General features: G+C 36.5%; 1 protein-coding gene across 1 annotated transcript in view; it reads left to right on the top strand.

Moving 5' to 3' along the window:
• The window catches only part of unc80 (unc80, NALCN channel complex subunit), a 1,843,891-nt gene that overhangs the window by 314,558 nt on the left and 1,506,066 nt on the right, over window positions 1-23,267 (top strand). Inside the window, exon 12 of the mRNA XM_090378420.1 lies at window positions 11,422-11,610. Within this exon, the coding sequence (XP_090234546.1) occupies window positions 11,422-11,610 (189 nt within the window). The remainder of the gene's footprint in view (window positions 1-11,421; window positions 11,611-23,267) is intronic.

Here is a 23,267-nt window from a genome sequence, read left to right as displayed (position 1 = left end):
TCCTAGATAACAACCTGACATTCCAGCCACATCTGAAATATATAAGAAGAATAATCAGAGAATACTCCCGACTGGTAACCAGAATCACAAGGAGAGATTGGGGACTCAAGAAAAAAACCCTGATGCTTTACTATAAAACAACCTTCCTGCCAGCAATCACCTATGCAGCAGCGGTGTGGTATCCAAAAACGACACTGGTAGTCAACAAAAGAATACTAGAAATGACCCAAAGGACCATACTGCTATCAGCAACGTGCGCTTGTAGCACGGTAAGTACCCCAACATTGCAGGTACTTTCTGGAGCGCTCCCCATGGACCTGGAGGCTGTTCGGACAGGGCTATTGTTTTTTCTGGCTAAGGGAGTGGCCACCTTAGGATACATGACTGACCCAGTGGGAAACCTAAAAAACGAAAAAAATTAGGCTACAGACCCACCTTCTAGACCTTTGGCAGAGAAGTTGGATGGAGACTACAAAAGGTGAAGTAACAAAAAGATTTCTACCAGACCTCTGGAAAATATACCCAAAGCAACCAGCCTGGTACTTCCTAGGGTACCACATGACAAGACTATTAACTGAATATGGACCCTACAAGGAGAAGCTGTTTGGCTTCAGACTCGTGAGGATCTCACCTTCATATGTGGGGAAAGCGAAAGCTGGAGCCACATAGTCTATGTTTGTCAGCACTATGACGATACCTCAGGGGGGGGGTTACTAATAACAAGATTGAGATACCTCCCAAAAGGACTGGAGCACCACTTCCTGAACACTGAGAAGGAATATAGGGCCGCTTAACCTGTACAAAGTAATTGAAAGCTATTTAACCCAAAGAACAGTGGAAATCAACATACACTATCAAAAAATAACAAGAGAGATGCACAGAGGATGTCTGCAGGGGTCAGTGGTGGGGCTGCTCACAGAGTGCTGATCACACGGAAAATAAAAGCAAGGATGGGGCTTGCCCCATGTGTGACAAAACAGATAACAGACTAAACATAGCACAACTGCAAACAGCCTGATGACGGTCTGAAGAGTGCACCCTAGCCCCCGCCGACCGGGCTAGCCGAGTGGGTAAAGTACCTGCCCGGCAACCCAAAGGTCGCGGGTTCGATTCCCGCCTCGGGCTTGGATCAAAGTACTGCAAAAACCTTGGGAGGTGCAATATGGCCACAGAAGCCGATGCGCCAACAATTACCAAATCAAATCAACCCTAGCCCCTTCACCTATTATTCCCACTTCCTTTGGGGGGATGTTCTCTGTTCCCTCCCTTCCTTGCCACCCCTAACTTCTAATCTGGTGGGGCATGGGCATGCCCACTGAAAACTAGGGCTATCTACTCTACTGGCCCTATATTTCTGTCTTTTCCCCCAGTCTTTGGTCTCCCCACTCTCTCTCCCTTCATCATAGCGAAAGCCCCACACATCAAAAACTTAACATGATAAAATTACCTTACGCCCAAAACTTGGCCTAGCAAACCTAAGTGATATTATCCCTACAATAGCGCAGACTTTTTTTTTTTTAGGTCCTAGCTGCCGAAATCCCAGGAAATTAAGCAGCAGGACCTGCCAGAGTGAATCTAAGGCTACTGATTTCCTGGTCTACCTGCATGGGGCAATGTTGGGCCTTAGTAGGGGACCAGCGACTAAACGACCAGATGAAGAATGGTACAGGACACTACACATGAACAGTTCCAACACACTTTTAAATCTCTGGGATTTCCCAGCAAACTAATTCACCCACAATGAAAGAAACATGGAGATGGGGGAACCCCTGGTGGCGTATGACAACACACACTTACACTTACTACATAAACCAAACATGACACTTTTTTCTGGCTTTAGCAGTTGTTCTGCATTCCATCACAGAATACGTATGGTGCAGATGTGGGAAACCACTGGTGGCACTTGACCCTAAATACTGTGCCACTACTATGCCACTATAATTAGGACAGACATTCTGAGGCTTTGTTTATCAAATATGAAGTGATATTGAGAGAAATCTGTGGGTTATGGCAGAATTTGTAAGTGGAATTTTGCCACAACTTATTATGAGGGAGAGCGGAGAACATGGAGACACTATGTAAAGCTCATGGCTCAAAAATTTTTCAAAGCATTACCAGTAGTTATTAGTAAGGTGGGATACACTTAAATATATGGGGTGCCAGAATATTTGTTTAATGCTGTTGAAGAAGTGTTAAAGCTTGGTTGGAAAATTGTTATTTGTGGGGAACAATACACAGACTAATAATTTAACAGCAGCCACAAGCAGATGTGAAATTTATTTTTGCATTGCTTTTATTTTGACATGCAGAAGCCCAAAAAGCAGAAGGGGGGGGGACGTTACATATCCCGTTAAGAGATCAGTGTAGGACCAGCAATTGTGTAAGATTGGAGTCAATGTAGGACTATCAATTGTGTAAGAATGTAAGACTATCATGAGCTGTGTAAGATTTACTAAAAACAACATTTACTTGCTTATACACTAAATCTAGGAGTGCAATGCATACATTTGATGAGTGTGAAGTTTGATGAGTGGTTAAGCGATCAAATGCAGCCACTGCAGGTTTATCTGAAACATAGTATCACTGTGATATTGAGGATGCAGAATTAGAATATGGTGCTTATAATGTGTATAGGAATGACAAATATGTTTATATATGTCACTTTATTAGTGGTTCATAAGAATGAACCATAACAAAGCAACAAAATGAACCACTGTAGTAAACCCACCTTGTATCTTTCTGTTAAGGATCTCTATAAAGCCAGTCTCATGTATGTTTGATGGTTTTTGTGCTTAGCAATGTGTTGTTTTGTATGAGGTGGTCTTTTCCACGTGACTTGAAAAGTCAACTGGCTCATTTATACACCTAATATTTAAAATTTAAACATTATTTATTTGTTGATTTTTTTGGATTTTGTAATTAGTATATTTCTTCTCCAATTCTCCAGTATCAGCAATTATTCTGAGCTTCCATATTTAAGCCATGTAAAGCTAGATAAGATACAAAGAACAGATAGTAGTTATATTGATTATGTTTTATTTATGCAATGATAGGCATTAATCCTGATCAGAAAGGGTTTATCAACATATAAAGACAGTTAATAGCTATATATATATAAAGATAAGAATTAAAAATAATTAATATAAGTAAAAATAAAAATGAGGGTAAAAAAAAAAAATTTGTTTTGATGCAAACTAGATAAAAATAAATAAGATAAAATTGGTACATGGATCAGATATTTCATCAGGGGACTGCACCTGATCATGTACCAAAACACTGCGTTTCTATATAAACCCATGTTGATGGAGGAACTATTAAAATATAACTAAATCTAATGAAATATACAAAAAAAAGGGGGGGGGGGAAATAAAAATAAAACCTCCAAAAACATGAGTAAGGTAGCTCCATGCAGTGTGTGGTTAAAATAAAACAATTAAATTAAGTCAAATTAAAGTTTAAATGCATGTGGGTTAAAATGAAAAGTTTTAAAAAATGTTTTTGAGAAGGGTGATTTTATGTAAATTTATGTAACAGGCAGTGGCATAGAAATAGGAAGTAATGCAGGGTAAGGGAGGGAAAAAGGTAATAAAAATTAAAATTTAAAGAGGCGAAAATAGCAAGAATAAGAAAAGTAAGAATGTCCGAATCGCCCTTGTATTGCACTAATAGTTCAACGGACAGAAGAAAGAAGAAAGTAAAAAGATGTAAAGAGTTTAAAGGATACTAGGCAAGCTAGGTGTGTAAATATCCAACCTCTTAGAAAGGGCCTTGGCTGTGAGAGTGTTAGTAGAAGTGGAAACTAATACCACTAGCCTGTAATATATTTTTTGAGTGCTGAATGCCGAAAATATAGCCGAAAAAGCAAGATTATAAAGCTGCATGCCAAGATTACAGCCAACGCTGTAATCTTGGCATTAATGCAACCATCAAGAAACTTATGGCTTTTCATAAAAAATTACATACCAAAATTCGCAATTCCACATTACCTTTCTAATATATGATAGCCAAGTTCCATAAACATCCCGTTGGCTTTAGATTCATTACCAGTGCCAAAAAAAGTGGCTGTTATCTACCAGGTAAAAAATTCTTTAAATTATTAACCACTATATTTATTAATATTCCATCCACTTGGATCATCAATAATAACCATAACATCATTAAAATCTTTAATTCTAATACCAACATTTTCAGTATCGAAACTTATGACTTTACTAACTTATTTACTTCTTTACCACATCATTTGATTATCACTGTGCTTAATAAATTATATTTTAAATACAAGACCATTCTACCCGTGGATGAGGTTGTTTGGAATAACTATATCAACCTATGTATTCTGAACAACTACATTTACGATGGTAAATGTACTTATAGACAATCTGTAGGAGTTCCCATGGGCTCGCAAATTTACAGTATAGTTTCTAACTAATTTCTTCATTACTACGAAGATCTTTATATTCGCAATAACTCGAACCTTAACTTTGCATTTTGTTATGTTGATGACATCATGGTTTTGAATATTCATTTTGAAAATATTGCAAAATTTATATATCCTACTGAACTTACCCTAAATAAAGAAAATAAGGGTGACCAACAAGAAAACATCCTTGATTTAAATATTACTTTAAACAGTCCCCCTCTTAATCGTAATTTGGAGTTATGTGATAAAAGAAGTAAATTTAATTTTAACATCATTTACTTAACTAACTGCAATTCTAATATTTCTATTAAAGTTCATAAAAACATCATCTATACACAAACTATCTGTCTTGCCTAAGCAGTAATCAAACACTTTTCGTTAATGCTTTAAATGGCCTTTACACTAAATTGCACATTAACGATATTCCAATGAGTTTTATAAATTATATTATAAAAAATCTATCTGATTTCATTAAACAAAAATTTGGATTCACCATATCACATTTTGATTAGGGTTATCCTGATATTTGTCCAGCTTTATAGATGTAGATTTGAATGGTAGTATTTCCACTACTTTGAAAGTGATCACATTATATGGCTTCTATTTGAACAATATTCATGCCTTTTCACTCTCTAAGTTATTTTCTATATTAATATTATTAATAATTATTTATAATCATATGCATTTCTTTCAGAATTTTTCTCCATTTCATTTTAACTATAGAGGGCTTCCATTGTTCTTTTCTACTGAGCAACTCCACCATCGTCATAGTTCTCCCTCTGTTTATATTCTATTTTTAATTAATCATGTTCACAAAATATTCTCTTTATAATTTTTTCTTCATTATATATTACATTTTGGCCCAGGTTGATGTTGCATAACTTTAAAGGTATTTAACTTTTCTTCTTTTCACTATTTTTATTCACCTTCTGGCTATTTCTTTGTTTTTTCGGCTATATTTTCGATATTCGGCACTCAAAAAATATATTACAGGCTAGTGGTATTAGTTTCCACTTCTACTAACACTCTTACAGCCAAGGCCCTCTCTAAGAAGTTGGGTTTTTACACCCCTAGCTTGCCTAGTATCCTTTAAACTCTTTTCCTTCTCTTTGCATCTTTTTACTTTCTATTCTTCTTTCTTCCGTCCGTTGAACTATTAGTGCAATACGAGGGCGATTTGGACATTCTTACTTTTCTTATTCTTGCTATTTTCGCCTCTTTAATTTTTAACTTTTATTACCTTTTTCCCTCCCTTACCCTGCATTACTTCCTATTTACATAATTTGCCTGTTACATAAATTTACATAAAATCACCCTTCTTAAAAACATTTTTCAAAACTTTTCATTTTAACCCACATGCATTTAAACTTTGATTTGACTTAATTTAATTGTTTTATTTTATTTTAACGTCACACTGCGTTGGGGCTACCTTACTCATGTTTTTGGAGGTTTTATTTTTATTTCCCCCCCCACACTTTTTTTGTATATTTCAATTATATTTATTTATATTTTAATAGTTCCTCCATCAACATGGGTTTGTATAGAAACGCATTGTTTTGGTACATGATAGGGTGTAGGCCCCTGATGAAATACCTGATCCATGTATCAACTTTGTCTTATTTATTTTTATCTAGTTTGCATCAAAAAAAAAATTTTTTTTACCCCCATTTTTACCACCCTCATATTGATGCTCACTATATTTATTATTTTACATTTATTAATTTTTACTTCCCTTTCAGCTTTTGTACATATGATTGGCCTGTTAATTCAGCCGTTAATTCTACATAATTCTACATTTTTTTTTTAAGTTCTTAATATTCTTTTTCTCTTATTTTCTTCTATTAGGTCTGACACCTCATGTTAATAACTTCTCCATCTTTAGTATTTTCTATTAATTATCTTTAATTCTTATCTTTATATTTTTATATCCTGTTTTTGCTGCCTTGCGCATTCAGGTACACTTACTGTTTCTCTTTTCTTTTTCTTACATTTTATACATACTATATATATATATATCAAATTTAGAGTCTAATCACATTTTTTAAGTCAAGTTTGAATTTTATTAAATGTATCCATGACCTTCTTTACTATATATTTATTAGTAATTATTAAGATATCATCAAGATATCTACCGTAGAATGTTATATTTGGGAGATGTGATGTTAAGTATACCTGCTCAAACTTATTTAGATAAATTTCAGCAACCAATTGACTGAAGCTAAACCCCATCGGTAACCCGAATATCTGCTTGTATATTTTATCTTGGAAATTAATATAATTGGTTTGTACAAGAAATTTAATCAAATAAAATATTTATTTTCTTGTTAAATTTGACATGTTTCAACAAATTGTCTGATTATTGATAAGGTCCCGTATTGCGTCAAGGGTATATCCTACATGTACATTGGTGTACAAGGAAACAACATCTAAAGAGAATAATTCGTCATCTCCATTTAGTGTTTTTTCTTTTAATTGGTTGAATAACATCTCTGAATTCTTTAAACTAAACTTCAATGTTAAATGCAAAGGTTTAATAATGTTGTAAAGGTATGCTGTGAGAGATGCAAAAGCTGTGTTTCTGTAAGAAATGATAGGTGTAATAGGATATCCTATTTTATGAAGTTTTACCTGTCCGAAAAGAGTCGGTACCGCATTAGTCGTAGCTTTAAGGGATTTTAAAATGGCCATCGAAATATAGTCTTTTTTTCTGTACTCAGTTAACTTGCTATTAAATTAGCAGTAGCATGGGCACGTGATGCAAGAAAGCAAGCTTATATAGCATCAGCCAAAAAATAAAAAAATAAATAAAAACCCCTTATTTCGCCCATCCCCTCGCTCCAAATGTTGGTCAAGTTCTGCCTTGAATCTATTTAAGCTATCAACTTCTACAACAACAGATGGGAGTTTGTTCCAGCAATCAAACGCCCGCTGGCTAAAGGCAAACTTCTGCACATCTATCCTACAACCGTCTTTCCTCAATTTGAATTTATGCTTTCTCAGGCGATTATTCTGAGCAAGAGGAAGAATCCCATCAGCATTGAGCATGCATAAACCATTCAAGGCTTTATACACCTCAATCAGATCACCTCAGGTGCCTAGTCTCCAGACACTGTAATTTGCAAACTTAAGCCTTTCTTCGTAAGAGCAACCCTTTGTTCTGTTCACTAATCTTGTTGCCCTTCTCTGTACTCGTTCCAACAGCTCCACATCCGTCTTAAAATGAGGCCTCCAGACCTGTATACAGTACTCAAGGTGTGGCCTGACCATTGTCTTATACAAGGGGATAATCACCTCCTTATCCTTGCTAGAAAAATTCCTGTATATCATTGACAAGACACCATGAGCTACTCTTGCAGACCGTCTACACTGCTCAGAAAACTTCATATCTGCCTGCACAATTACCCCCAGGTCCTTTTCATTCTCTACCACTGTCAGTGTGGTACCACAGAGTTGATATGTTACTCTGGGATTACTGCTTCCCATATGCAGCACTTTACATTTGTCAATGTTAAACTTCATTTGCCACCTCTTAGCCCATCTTCTCAACTTTTCTAGATCCTGTTGCAGCAGTGTACTGTCATTAGTGTCATTAACAACCTTGCCAACCTTTGTATCGTCTGCAAACTTGGACATTAAGCCTGATATACCATCATCAGTATCATTTATAAATACAGAAAACAACAATGAACCCAACACTGAAACCTGAGGGACTCCACTAATAACATTAGTCCATAAAGAGCAGTGTCCATTGATTACTACTCTCTGTCTTCTACCACTCAACCATCCCTTTATCCATAGCAGCAATTTGCCTCCAATGCCACACTGCTCCAATTTGTGCAGCAGTCTTTCATGTGCAACAGTATCAAAGGCCTTTCTAAGATCCAAATATATGATATCAAAGTTATTCCTTGCATCCAGTTCCTTTGTGACTACATCATAGTATCCAATCAAATTAGTCAGACAAGACTTCAGACAAGATATAATATTACTAAATTTGCCTATATAATCAATTTTATTTAAGACCACAACTGTATCACCCATGTCTGCTTTCTGTTCAATAATATTGTCGTTCTGTCTTAATTTTTGGAGACCAATGCTCGCTTCTTTTGATGACCTAGGTAGGTCCCTATTCTGATTGATAATTCCATTGATCTGTTTTATAAACCCTTCTCTATTTTTAGCATTCCTTAAGCCAAATTCGAATTCAATAACTCTTTGCATTTTAGGAAGACATCTGGGAGGTAAATTATAATTACAGTAGATTCCGGTTAATTGGGCCACCGGTTAATTGGAACAGCCGTTTATTTGGGGCAAATCTTACAAAACAGAAACCAATTGAGAAAATAGCCAGGGTTCTTCACTTAATTTGGACAGCATGCCGTTTAATCGGGGCAGGAGACTAGCCTACATTTGTCTCCGACTGTACCATGTGGTTCAGTCGAAATTCTGGAGGTCACAACCATAAAACAATAAAAGCAATTAGCAGTCTCCTGTTTATTGGGCTTTTCTGTTAGTGGAATCTATCATAAATGGACAGTAAACTCGATATTACTAAATTTGTGATGATACTGACAGCTGGAATTCTGTGGGTTATTATGGTGAAAGGTGTTTACACTTCCATGAAATCTTCAATCATATAAAAAAATTAATTTTCAGATCATCTCTTCATTCCTATTTTTAAAGCTTTGTAACTCGTTACTCTGTTTTCACTTGCGCATATTGTGTTACTTGCAATTTGTGTGTGCCGTGTTTTTTGTTATTGATTGCTTATCTTTTTACCATTTTAAATTTTAACCCCCACCTACAAATGTCAGTGAACAGAAATGTCAACTAGTTCGTATGTGCATATTACAGTACGTATTAATTATTCCGATTATCACATATATTCTTCCAATTTTCACGTATCATTTAATTTTTTAATTGGTAAGGTAATAAAGGGTAAATTTGTGCTTAATATATATATCTTTGCTTTTATAGCCTGTGGATAATATTCCTCCTATTTTCGCTAATTAGAATTGCTGTTTAATAGAATTAAAATTCAGTTCACAAATGTGATCACAATGACCGGCACCTATTGCACATCGTATAGTGAACGGTACTTTATTATGTTGAGTTCGTTGTAATGTGATTTGATTGTACAGTGAACCAATTGTAAAGGGGGGGGGGAACATTGTATTTTTAACTATTTACGTGAAACTTCGGATAATTTGGGCAGCCACTTAATCGGGCCAAAATACACTAGTCCTGATGTGCCCCAAATAACCGAAATGGACTGTATTACCTAAAAGATTAATTTGTGGAAATTGGTATATAATTAATTAATATTTTGGGCTTGTGGATGCTTACGCATATGCACGAATAGTAATTCATACATTGGTCTATATAAATAATCTCGTGTCAGGTGTCGTTAATTTTAATAAAACGGGGGGGGGGGGGGATATCATTCACGAATCACTTTTCTACTTCTTGTGAACACTGTAACAAACCGAATAAGATGGCGTCTTAAAAGAAGTTAAAAAATGGTTTTACAGTTTAATTTATGTGTGAATTAATGGATATTTATTTGTTTCGTCATTTTTAGATTTTTGTAACAATTGTTTTTCAATTCTCGTGGTGGCATGTGATGTTGGTTGGTTTTTAGAGTATGGTGGCCGCCGTCTTTCTGTAATTCTTTGCAATTCCCTTGACACGATATGAGAGTTGAAGGCATGATTATTTTAATTAATAGCTATTTTTAATAATCATTCGCGATTGAGTGTTGAGAGATTAATGGACCTACTAAAAAGGTATGAGGTTTCTCCTATAAGTTAAGATTATTATAATAATAGGGTTTATTGGGCTTCATAGTCCCTTTTGATTTGAATTAATATATTAGTTGTGGAAAATGTGGAAAATGTCTACTTTATTTCTTTCTCTTTCTCTTTGGCAGAAATCTGATTTTGTTAGTAGTGAGCATTCCTGCTTCATTTGTTGCATTAGGGCCTCTATAATTATTATTATTGATTTGAGTGCTTGCATTTTAGTGAATGTTTGTTGTTATCCATTGCGGTAATTTGCATTACGTTTGAAATGTAATGTTCATGGCTGTTGTATCAGTGGCTCTCTAACAAAATTTAAATACAACAGTCATCGATTATTTGTTCCTTACTTTGTTTGTCCTATATCTATTTTTCTTTTGTGATTGGTTTATTGTATCATAATTGTGATATTTCACACTTTTTTGGCCTCAGTGCAGTCAGGTGGCACTGGTCACCCCCAAAGAAGGGCCAAATAGCCCTGAAACGGTGCCATCTGGGTGGTGGTATCCACTGAGAATAAGTAACACCAGTCTTCTCCTTCAGGTGAAGCATTACTTATTCGAAGTACTGCAATTAACCCCAGGGGCTCACATCTGGTGAGTATGGGCTTGGCACACCCAGAGTCCTAAGCAGGATATCATCATTCTTCTCTTTCTTGGGGATTCCCTTCTATTTCTCTCTCTGGGTTAATTGGATTTTTTTTTTTTTTTTTTTTGCTTGTGTAGCAAATGCTTCGGCTTCCTTGCACCATATAGCTAATAATAATAATAATGTCATGGCAACTCGTGAAGATATTCACAATATGAGATGTAACTTAAACGATGCCGCTATTTCAAATTTGCTAATCTATATTTAGCTGTGTATAAATGATGCAATTGCACTAAAATACACATATTATTGGCTTATAATTTTGACTATAATTGCCTTATATTTAATATTTTCAAAATTTTTTAGATACATATTCCTTCCTTTTCTGATTCTGTCTTCATTTATTTATTTGTTTCTTCACTCTTTTTTTCTGCACTTTTTCCATATTGGCTCTATATTACCTATTGTATTGTGTGTAAGAGATTATATATTTAAACTAAAAATATATTATTAAGAACAAGAGTCAAAATAAAGCAATAAAGAAACAGAGATGAATTGTGACGATTAATTATATATTTACATGTTTTTTTAATTTTCTTATTAAATACATACTAGGAAAATTCTGATAGTCCAAGAGAAGAAACTCCTCCAGTTTTGACTCCAGATTATTTGTATCAGTTTTCTATTACACGTAGTCAGACAGATTCCAATATTAGTTATGGTGCTGCTGATTTTAGTGAAGTTCCAGGATCAATTCCTTACATTACAAAAGATGGAGAAATAAATTATGTAGTTATTTTAAAGGTAATATTGATGTCATTAACTATGTGTTACATAGACTATACAGTTTTTATTATTTTTCAATAATTTATTTTTCCTTGATCATAATTAAAATTATAATTGGCCAGATGTTCATTATTTTTGCTTTGCTAAGTTTATAGTTTATTGATTTATTCTGATGCTGTGTAATGTGAGTTTTTGGTATTAGATTGCAATTCAGCAAGCCTGAATTTTTCCATTTCTTTCTTTCTTAGGCATCTTCATAAAAATACCAGAGCAGAACACACACACACACGCGCCTCCGTAGCCAGGTGGGAAGGAGCAGCAGTGCATAGCACACGCTTCTTGATTAGACCGGGGTTCGAGCCCGTCACCACCAAATACGGAGAATGCGGAAAGGTCAGGGAATGACCACCGCATATCCCGGAGCAATATGGCCTTAGTTGCTAATGCTCCTAAAAACCAAATAACAAACAAACACACACACACACACACACACACACAATATGACAAAACGACTACAGTTTATGGTTGGCATTATTAGCTTAATTATAATATTACCTGTAATTTATTCCAAAGTACTACTAGTATCAAACTCAAGAAGAAAATATTAATTTAATTGTGACTAATTGCAAACACTAAAACTCCAAAAACACAGTGTTCCACAGCTTATTACCATTGCTAAGAAGTCACTATTATTATAATGCACATCATTTCTCAAGAAGTAAACTGCAGTATCTGATATAAACAGTTAAAAGCATGTGGCAGGAGTAATTTATGGATTTGTGCATGGAACAGTTGTTAAAAAAGAAATACTAGAAATTAATGCTTGTAAAATAATAAGAGAAGGTTACCTCAATATAGTACGTAGAACACTTCCGTATGATACTCTCCAGAAATTAAAACGAAAAAATCGAAAAACTTACATTAGAGTAACAAATAGTTTAAAAAATAAATAAAACTCAATTTAACGCAATTAAAAATCAATTTAATGCAATTAAAAATAAGAAAATTAATTAAAAGAATTTAACAAAAAAAATTAATTCAAAGAATTTAACAAAAAATTAATTAAAAGAATTTAACAAAAAAAATTGCAAAACAATTTTCCTTCCTGAAGCTGACAACGCTTGTCAGCTTCAGGAAGGAAAATCGTTTTGCAATTTTTTTTGTTAAATTCTTTCAATTAATTTTCTTATTTTTAATTGCATTAAATTGAGTTTTATTGTGTTAAATTGATTTTTAATTATTTTTTTAAACTATTTGTTACCTAATGTAAGTTTTTCGTTTTAATTTCTGGAGAGTATCATACGGAAGTGTTCTACGTACTATGTTGATGTAAACTCCTCTTATTATTTTACAAATATTGATATCAATGTAGAACGTACTGAGCATTACAGCTCTGGTTCATGCTATATAGAAATTAATGAATAAAATCATTTCCAAGGCTGGTTTTTTGCTTTTTTGAAAAGGCACGCTAACACAACAATTGGAAAGCTGTGTATTATTATTATTATTATTATTATTATTATTAATATTAGCTACATGGTACAAGGAAGCCTGAGGCTTATGCTGCACCAGCCAAAAAAAAAAAAAATCCTGAGAGAGAGAGAGAGAGAGAGAGAGAGAGAGAGAGAGAGATGTGTAATATACTGTTGGAGGTCGTTATTTATTCAGTGACAGATGTTCAAATTGAGTGTAGTCTCATACATTTCACAAGTCATATATGTTAAATGGCTGACAGATGTTAACAGAATTTTAAAAAACCCTCACAGAATGTTTCAGAAATTAATATTTTTTAGTAATTTGATTAGTAATCTAAAATGGTAATCTTATCAAAGGTGAATAGACGATTTGATGTCAAAGAATGATGAGATAACTCAAATGCCTCCAGTGAGTTTAGCATTTACAGAATTTTTATGAAGTGTGACTGTGTTGGATAAGATGGACAGGTTTTGTTTTTTTTTTATGAAAACCCAAAACACGAGAGGTATTAGAACCTATAGTACATAGTACCGGGCTTGGGTTGGAAGTTGAGAAGATGGAACCTTTATCTCATGGCTATTCCCAACCTCGTTTTGTTTGGCATTACAAGAATGCAAAATGGGATGACCTGCGAGACTTCTTTTCTTCTTTTCCTTGTTCGGATTACTGTTTCAAAACTTCTGATGTCAACATTTACTCAGATCATGTCAGTGAAATTATTCTTGCAGGAATGGAATCCTTTATCCCACACTCCACTTTAAAATCTCGTCCTTTATCTAAACCTTGGTTTTCCAATAAATGTTGCTAAGGCTGTTCAAGAGAAGAACGTTGCATATCGTAATTGGCTTGTTTCTAATTCTTCAGTTTCATTTTCTGCCTACACCAAAGCTCGCAACAATTGTAAAGCAGTTATTAATCAGTCCAAACTAGAGTTTGAACAGGCTAAGAGTAGAAAACCTGCTTCCTGCCCTAATGGTAGCCGAGCTTTCTGGTCTCTTGCCAAAGCTATTGGCCACAACTTTTGCCCATCTCTGCTCCCACCTCTGTCCAAACCAGATGGTTCTGTTGTCACTTCAGCCAAGGATAAAGCTGACCTGCTAGCATCCCATTTTTCTTCCTGCTCATGTATTAATGATCTTGGTAAAACACCTCCCACCATTCCCAACACGCTCCATTCAATGCCTCCTGTGGTCTTCTGTCAAGAGGATATCAGAAGGATTTTGATGAACCTTGATGCTAAGAAAGCTCCAGGTCCTGATGGTATTTCTCCACTTGTTCTCAAAACCTGTGCTCCCGAACTTACTCCTATTCTTTGCCGCCTTTTTTCACTTTCTTATTCCAAAGGTGTTTTTCCTTCTGCTTGGAAATTTGCTCATATCCAGCCAGTTCCTAAAAAGGGTGGCAAATCCCTCCCATCCAATTATTGTCCCATTGCAATTACTTCTACTCTTTCTAAAGTAATGGAGAAATCAATTAACTGCTAACTCTTAAACTACCTAGAAACCTTCCGTCTGATCAACGATCGCCAGTATGGATTCCGTCAATGTCGATCCACTGGTGATATTCTGGCTTATGTTACTCATTTATGGACTAATTCAATGGAAAGGTTCAGTGAAACACAACTAGTTGCTCTTGACATATCAAAGGCCTTTGATCGTGTTTGGCATAAAGGTCTTCTAAACAAGCTTCCATCTTATGGTTTGCCAACTGTTTTTAGTAATTGGTTATCCAGTTTTCTCTCTGATCGCTCACTGAGGGTGATGGTAGATGGCTCTCTGTCTTCTAACTTCTCCACTAATGCTGGTGTCCCCCAAGATTCAAAGACCTGAATCTTGGGGGACACTTTCCCCCACTCTTTTTCTCTTGTATATTAATGAAATTCTTCCATTGACTGGAAATCCTATCCATAGTTTTGCCGATGATCTCACATTGCATTCTACTTTCCATTTTGAGAAACCTTGTCCTGCCCAATCAGCTTCAACTTCTCGAAAATCTGCTACCAATTCCTTAAATGCCGATCTTCTGGTAATTCTCCAGTGGGGCAAAGACAACTTATTTGATTTCAACCCTTCTAAAACTCAGTCTTGTCTTATATCTCGCAAAAAGGATTCTTCTGCTCCTATGCTTATCTTTAGTGACACTCCGATTACTAGGCAAAATGATATATCTCTTTTGGGGATTACCCTGACTTCTAATCTCTCTTGGCACAAGCACATTACAAATATTGCTTCCTCTGCATCTAAAAAACTTGGTTTTCTCTTTTGCTCTCGGCATTACTTTTCTTCCAAACAGCTGCTCACTCTGTATAAATCGCAAATCCGCCCTGCCATGGAATATTGTTCCCACATCTGGGGTGGTGCCCCCAAAACCTCTCTCAGGCTTCTTGATTCCATTCAGAAGAGGGCAGTTAGGTTAATTAATGATTTATCTCTAACAGAGTCTCTCCACTCCCTTTCTCATAGACTTACTGTTTCTGCTGCCTGCCTCTTCTACAGATACTTCCATGGGCACTGTTCTTATGAATTGGCTTCTATAATTCCCGCTCTCTCTTTCAAAACAGCCCGAACACGTGCCGCCACTAGCCAGCATCCATTTACTGTCCAACTTCAAACCCACCGAGCCAACTTTTCATCTTCCTCATTTATTCATTCAACTGCTGTTTTCTGGAACAACCTTCCTTCATACGTATTTCCTGAAAATTACAGTCTACAGAAGTTCAAGTCCAATGTCAACAAATATCTTCTTTCGTCTTCTCAACCTCCAACCCAAGCATGGTAAAAAGTACTATAGGTTCTAATACCTCTCGTGTTTGGGGTTCAGATAAAAAAAAAAAAAAAAAAGATGAAAGAAGATATTTGTTGACATTGGACTTGAACTTCTGTAGACTGTAATTTTCAGGAAATACGTATGAAGAAAGGTTGTTCCAGAAAACAGCAGTTGAATGAATAAATGAGGAAGATGAAAAGTTGGCTCGGTGGGTTTGAAGTTAGACAGTAAATGGATGCTGGCTAGTGGCGGCACGTGTTCGGGCTGTTTTGAAAGAGAGAGTGGGAATTATAGAAGCCAATTCATAAGAACAGTGCCCATGGAAGTATCTGTAGAAGAGGCAGGCAGCAGAAAGAGTACGTCTATGATAAAGGGAGTGGAGAGACTCTGTTAGAGATAAATCATTAATTAACCTAACTGCCCTCTTCTGTATGGAATCTAGAAGTCTGAGAGAGGTTTTGGGAGCACAGCCCCAGATGTGGGAACAATATTCCATGATAAGGCAGATTTACTATTTGTACAGAGTGAACAGCTGTTTGGAAGAAAATTAACGTTGAGAGCGAAAGTGAAAACCAAGTTTTTTAGAGGCAGAGGAAGCAATATTTGTAATGTGCTTGTGCCACGAGAGATTAGAAGTCAGGGTAATCCCAAAAAGAGATATATCATTTTGTCTAGAAATAGGAGTGTCACCAAAGATAAGCATAGGAAAGAAGGATCCTTTTTGTGAGATATAAAACAAGACTGAGTTTTAGAAGGATTGAAATCAACTAAGTTGTCTTTGCCTCACTGCAGAATTACCCGGAGATCAGCATTTAAGGAATTGGTAGCCGATATTCCAGAAGTTGAAGCTGATTGAGCAGGACACGGTTTCTAAAAATGGAAAGTGGAATGCAATGTGGTATCATCAGCAAAACTATGGATAGAATTTCCAGTTGTTGTTGTTGTTGTTTGGTTTTTAGGAGCATTAGCAACTAAGGCCATATTGCTCCAGGATATGCGGTGGTCATTCCTTAACCTTTCCGCATCCTCCGTATTTGGTGGTGACGGGCTCGAACCCCGGTCTAATCAAGAAGCGTGTGCTACGCACTGCTGCTCCTTCCCACCTGGCTACGGAGGCGCCTAGAATTTCCAGTCAATGGAAGAAGGTCATTAATATACAAGAGGAAAAGAGTGGGAGAAAGAACTGAACCTTGGAAGACACCAGCATTAGTGGAGGTTAGAAGACAGAGAGCCATCTACCATCACCCTCAGTGAGCGATCAGAGAGAAAACTGGATAACCAATTACAAAAACAGTTGACAAACCATAAGATGGAAGCTTGTTTAGAAGACCTTTATGCCAAATACGATCGAAAGCCTTTGAGATGTCAAGAGCAACTGCTTGTGTTTAACCAAACTTTTCCATTGAATTTGTTCATAAATGAGTAACATAAGCCAGAATATCACTAGTGGATTGACACTCGTTCTACTCTTTGGAAAGAGTAGAAGTAATTGCAATAGGATGATAATTCGATGGGAGGGATTTGTCACCCTTTTTAGGAACTGGTTGGATATGAGCAAATTTCCAAGCCGAAGGAAAAACATAAGAAAAGTGAAAAAAGGTGGCAAAAACAGGAGTAAGTTCAGGAGTACAGATTTTGAGAACAAGTGGAGAAATACCATCAGGACCTGGAGCTTTCTTTGCATCAAGATTCATCAAGATCCTTATGACATCCTTTTGACGGAAGACTACAGGAGGCACTGAATGGAGCGTGTTGGGTATGGTGAGAGGTGTTTTACCAAGATCATCAATACATGAGTTGGAAGAAAAATGGGATGATAGCAGGTCAGCTTTATCCTTGGCTGAAGTGACAACAGAGCCATCTGGTTTTGACAGAGGTAGGAGCAGAAATGGGCAAAAATTGCGGCCAATAGATTTGGCAAGAGACCAGAATGCTCGGCTACCATTAGGGCAAGAAGCAAGTTTTCTACTCTTAGTCTGTTCAAAATCTAGTTTGGACTGATTAATAACTGCTTTACAATTGTTGCAACCTTTGTTGAAGGCAGAAAATGAAACTGAAGAATTGGAAACAAGCCGATTACAATATACAGCCTTAGCACATTTATTGGAAAACCAAGGTTTAGATAAGGGACAAGATTTTAAAGTGGAGTATGGCACAAAGGTTTCCATTCCTACAAGAATAATTTCACTGACCGATCTGAGCAAACGTTGACATCAGAAGTTTTGAAACAATAGCCCGACAAAAGAAGAAAAGAAATCTCGCAGGTCATCCCATTTTGGATTCTTATAATGCCAAAAAACACATGGTTGGGAATAGCCATGAAATAAAGGCTCCATTGGAGAAGAGACAATCACCAAATTGTGATCTGAGGTGCCTAAAGGACCAGCCACTTTGACCATGTACTTAGAAAGGTTGTTTGCGAGAAAAAGATCAAGCGTGTTGGCTGTATGGTTAGGATTGTCCAGTATTCTTGTAGGTAAATGAACAATCTATGCAAGGTCATTAGTAATTGCAAAAGCCTCAGCATCTCGACCAGCTGGGTCGGTGTGACTAGAAAACGGAAGCCAGCTGGAGTTGTGAACATTAAAATCACCTAGGAAAATTACCTCACTGTTAGGGAAGTTGGACTGGAGAGAGTCAAGTTGGAAAGAGAGGAAGTCAAAGAGCTCCATGTGATTAGTGGAGTTGGAAGAACGGTAGAGACAACAGATAAATTTGACACAATGAGGTAGAGAGATTTTAAGCCAGAGAAGATCAAAGAGAGGAGATTCCAAATTACCAAGTCTCTGACAGGGAATATCGGAACGGACATATGCACAAGTACCACCTTTGAGGCGAAAGGAATCATACAGAAAATAATTTGGGCAACTGAGATGAGCAGTAGTTGAATTAACCAATAATTGAGATTCTGTCAGAAAAAGTACATGTGGTTTGACAGATCGCAAGTGGAAATGGACGTCGTTGAGATTAGAATTGAGACCACGTATATTTGTGAAATGAACTAGTGTGCTTATGCATGTAGGTTATACCCAGGATTACTAAAAGTCCCACCATCTTGAAGGTGCAAGGAGAGGATTTGGCTGTCATAGACTGTCCGGGCTTTGCTGAAATTGGGTCCACTTCACTTGAATGTCACCCGAATATCAGTTCCATCAGCTTTTTAGACTCCCAGCTAGCAAGTACATCCTGTCTGGCCTATCTGAGAGAATGTCTGTGACAACGTCAAGGACCAAAGGCACCCATTTCATCAAGGTACATCTTTGGTATGATTAGCATTAGCAAGGGCACATGATGCAAGAAAGCAAGCCTATATAGCATCAGCCAAAAAAAAAAAAAAAAAAAAACCCTTATTTCACTCATCCCCTCGCTCCAAATGTTTGTCAATTTCTGCCTTGAATCTATTTAAGCTATCAACTTCTACAATGACAGATGGAAGTTTGTTCCAGTAATCAACCACCTGCTGGCTGAAGTCAAACTTCCGAACATCTGTCCTACAACCGTCTTTCCTCAATTTGAATTTATACCCTCTCAGGTGATTATTCTGAGCAAGAGGAAGAATCCCATCAGCATTGAGCATGCTTAAACCATTCAAGGCTTTATACACCTCAATCAGATCACCTCGCAGGTGCCTAGCCTCCAGACACTGTAATTTGCAAAACTTAAGCCTTTCTTCGTAAGAGCAACCCTTTGTTCTGTTCACTAATCTTGTTGCCCTTCTCTGTACTCGTTCCAACAGCTCTACATCCTTCTTAAATGAGGGCTCCAGACCTGTATACAGTACTCAAGGTGTGGTCTGACCATTTCCTTATACAAGGGGATCACCACCTCCTTATCCCTGCTATAAAAATTCCTTTATATCATTGACAAGACACCATGAGCTACTCTTGCAGACCATCTGCTCAGAAAACTGCATATCTGCCTGCACAATTACCCCCAGGTACAAAAAATCTGTGAGAAACATTCAAAAATATCTGTGCTGTACTTAAAGTTGCTCCCCCAAAATTTCATGGATGTTACACCTCTAGCTAAATTAAAAGAGCATATTGAGTGTTTGGCTATGTTCGTCTTCTGATTAATTTGTGTGCTGAAAAGGTGATGTATGCCTCCCTCTGAGTGTTGGTAAATATATCCTGGTGGACATTTACTACTATGGATGTACCGCTGGAAAGTTCTAAAAGAAAGGACAGATTCAATTAATTGAATGCCACCAAAGTGAAAAAGGTTTTGAAACCTGGATGTACACATTATCTGATTTTTGTCCATGTTTAACTAAACTAGTAGAACAGTGGCAACCTCTGGCAAGTCTATTTAAAGAAGAGGTAAGAACAGCCATATAAGCACTTTTTAGCACTACCAAATTGAAAGTGCAAGAAGGAGTTACTAGTAACACTGAATCATGTCCAAATTCAGTTCATGATCAACAAGAAGATCTGAAATAAGACAAAAAATGAAACTCTTTAAGACAACTGAAAATGCAAATTTCTGGTGGAAAGAATCTTAAACATTTTATAAGAAAGTTGATAATTCTAGGCTTCTTGGTTATCCTCACATTTGTGGAAAATCTGTTCATTTTCCCTCTGCCATGAATAAAGCATTTTCTTTATTGCTTTTAAATCTTTAAGCATGTTTGAAAATCCATACAATATTGTTGTTGTTGTTGTTGTTATTTGGTTTTTAGGAGCATTAGCAACTAGGGCCATATTGCTCCGGGATATGCGGTGGTCATTCCCTGACCTTTCCGCATCCTCCATATTTGGTGGTGATGGGCTCGAACCCCGGTATAATCAAGAAGCGTGTGCTACGCACTGCTGCTCCTTCCCACCTAGCTACGGAGGCGCCATACAATATCTTCAGTCAAATATGTCTCAATCACATTTACTGATGTCATTATGCCTTGATATACTAAAGAGAGTGATGTATAAATTGATTAAACCAGCAGTTGTTAAATCTTCCACTTTCATTTTTTTTAGATCAATTACTATAACATACTAACCCAGAGTGATGATTCTGACTTACAGACGATTCTGATATAAACACTTTCAAAATTCCATGAATAAATTCATTCCCAGAGCTGGCCCATAGTGATAAACAAAGTCCTCTAGATTCACTCCTGAAAGATTAAGAATAAAGGGACTTACAAAGAAATGTTTATTCAAAAGCATATCAAGCATTGCTTCCTAAAGGAAAAATATTGTTTAATTAAAATAGTTATCTATTTTTACAGTGTCACTCAAATGAGTTGGATGAAGAATTTGACATCTTTCACTTGGACTCTAGCAAAGCTTATGACTCAGTTCTGCATACAAAGTTTCATTATTCTTTATAAGTTGGAACAGTTTGGAATTGTGGGTAATATACTTAGATAGATTACAAGAGAGGAGGCTGAGAGTTGTGTTTCATCGCAACTCCTCAGAATGGATAGTGTGAGAATTGGCATTGGGATTACTGTTTCCTTCTGATTTTCTTAAATGATATTGAGGAAAGGGCATGGTCACATTGTCTAAATTTGCAGTTTTGCAGATTGGATGGGTAGCAAATGACTGACACCAGGCAGTATTTCTTCAGGACAATCTGGATTGGCATTAGCTTTGGTTGGGTAAATAGAAGCTTTGTTTTTTTTGCTGCAAAATGCACGGTGTATCACTTTGGGTATAAGAATCTCAAAATTACATATACGCCAGGAGGAGCTGAATTAAAAACAGTCGGAGGAGAAGGAGAAGAGTGATTTGAGGATTACAAGCCAGGCAGACATGGTTTACTGGACAGTGCAGAAGAGGTCTATGGAGCCTTATTGATTTTATATCAAACATTTGCTTTCAGAGATAGGATAATCATAATATCACTGGATGAAGCAGTTGTGAGAATATACTTGAAATACCTGGAAGGGAAATACCTGAAATACCTGAAAGGGACCTGGGTGTGGTTGTGCAGGCAGATATGAAGTTCTCTGAGCAGCGCAGACGGGCTGCAAGAGTAGCTCATGGTGTATTGTCAATGATATATAGGAATTTTTCTAGCAGGGATAAGGAGGTGATTATTCCCTTGTATAAGGCAATGGTCAGGCCACACCTAGAGTACTGTATACAGGCCTGGAGGCCTCATTTCAAGAAGGATGTAGAGTTGCTGGAACGAGTACAGAAAAGAGCAACAAGATTAGTGAATGGAACAAAGGGGTGCTCTTACGAAGAAAGGCTTAAGTTTTGCGAATTACAGTGTCTGGAGACTAGGCACCAGCGAGGTGATCTGATAGAGGTGTACAAAGCCTTGAATGGTTTGTGCATGCTCAATGCTGATGGGATTCTTCCTCTTGCTCAGAATAATCACCTGAGAGGGCATAAATTCAAATTGAGGAAAGACAGGTGTAGGATAGATGTGTGGAAATTTGCCTTTAGCCAGCGGGTGGTTGGTAGGTGGAACAGACTTCCATCCCTTGTCATGGAAGTTGATAGCCTAAATAAGGCTCAGCTGGACAGGTATTTCAAACGAACAGAGGAGTGAAGTGGAAGTGGTTATTTTTTATTTATTTATTTTACTTTTTTTTTTTTTGGCTGATGCTGCATAAACTTGCTTTCTTGCATCAAATGCCTCTACTAATACTAATGCTAATGCTGTCTCCAGGTATGGAGCACACCTTCAAAAAAATGTATATATTTTGCTTCTCAATGAGGTTGAAAGATGACCATGTTTGGTGAGATTGCCAAAATGACTTTCATATGAGAAAGGGCCTTTCAGTATTTATCAAGCTGTTCTGAGTTCTGACTGCAGTTCTGAGTTGCTAGTAGGAGGTGTCAGAAATAGGAAAACTTTATATACTGAATTAGGTAGCTTTCCTTGTAATCAGTATGCTGTTAACTACTGGATTAAGTTCCCTTCATGAGCAATAGTTGGAAAAGTAAAAGGGCTGGATCAGTTCTTAATTGAGGGGTAAAATATATAGGAATGTTTTTCTTTTGCTGCATAAAAATCTTGTGGCTTTCATTTCACCACATTGGCTCATACTAATATTGGTGGGAATAGCTTAATTTCTTTTCAAAACTGCTGATAAACTGAATCATGTTTAATTTCTGAAATGATTTCATTTTTATTTTTAAAACTTTGGAAATTTAAGTCATTAGCTGTTGATGTAGTGTTTTATAGTTTAGCCATCTCTGAAAGGTTTTTTTCCTCTCTCTTAGCCAAATATGCAGCATTTTAAATAATGTAGGCATTGTACTTATTGACTGCAGAATGGTTTCATAAAATTGCTTTGCCTGTTCGAAAAACTGCTTTTCGAACAGTTTTCATAAAATAATAGGAAAAGAATAATAGGCAAAGCAGTTTTCACAAAACTGCTTTGCCTATTATTCTTCTGATTTCATAGTTTATTGAAAATTTGGCACATTCAGGTTTTGACAGAAGCTGGATTTTAGAGAGGTAGAAGACATGTTTTTTAA

The sequence above is a fragment of the Mastigoproctus giganteus genome, chromosome 7, assembly GCF_048544385.1.
Source record: "Mastigoproctus giganteus isolate SK-2022 chromosome 7, ASM4854438v1, whole genome shotgun sequence".
Taxonomy (NCBI): Eukaryota; Metazoa; Arthropoda; class Arachnida; order Uropygi; family Thelyphonidae; genus Mastigoproctus; species Mastigoproctus giganteus.
This window is presented reverse-complemented; position numbering and strand designations above follow the sequence as displayed.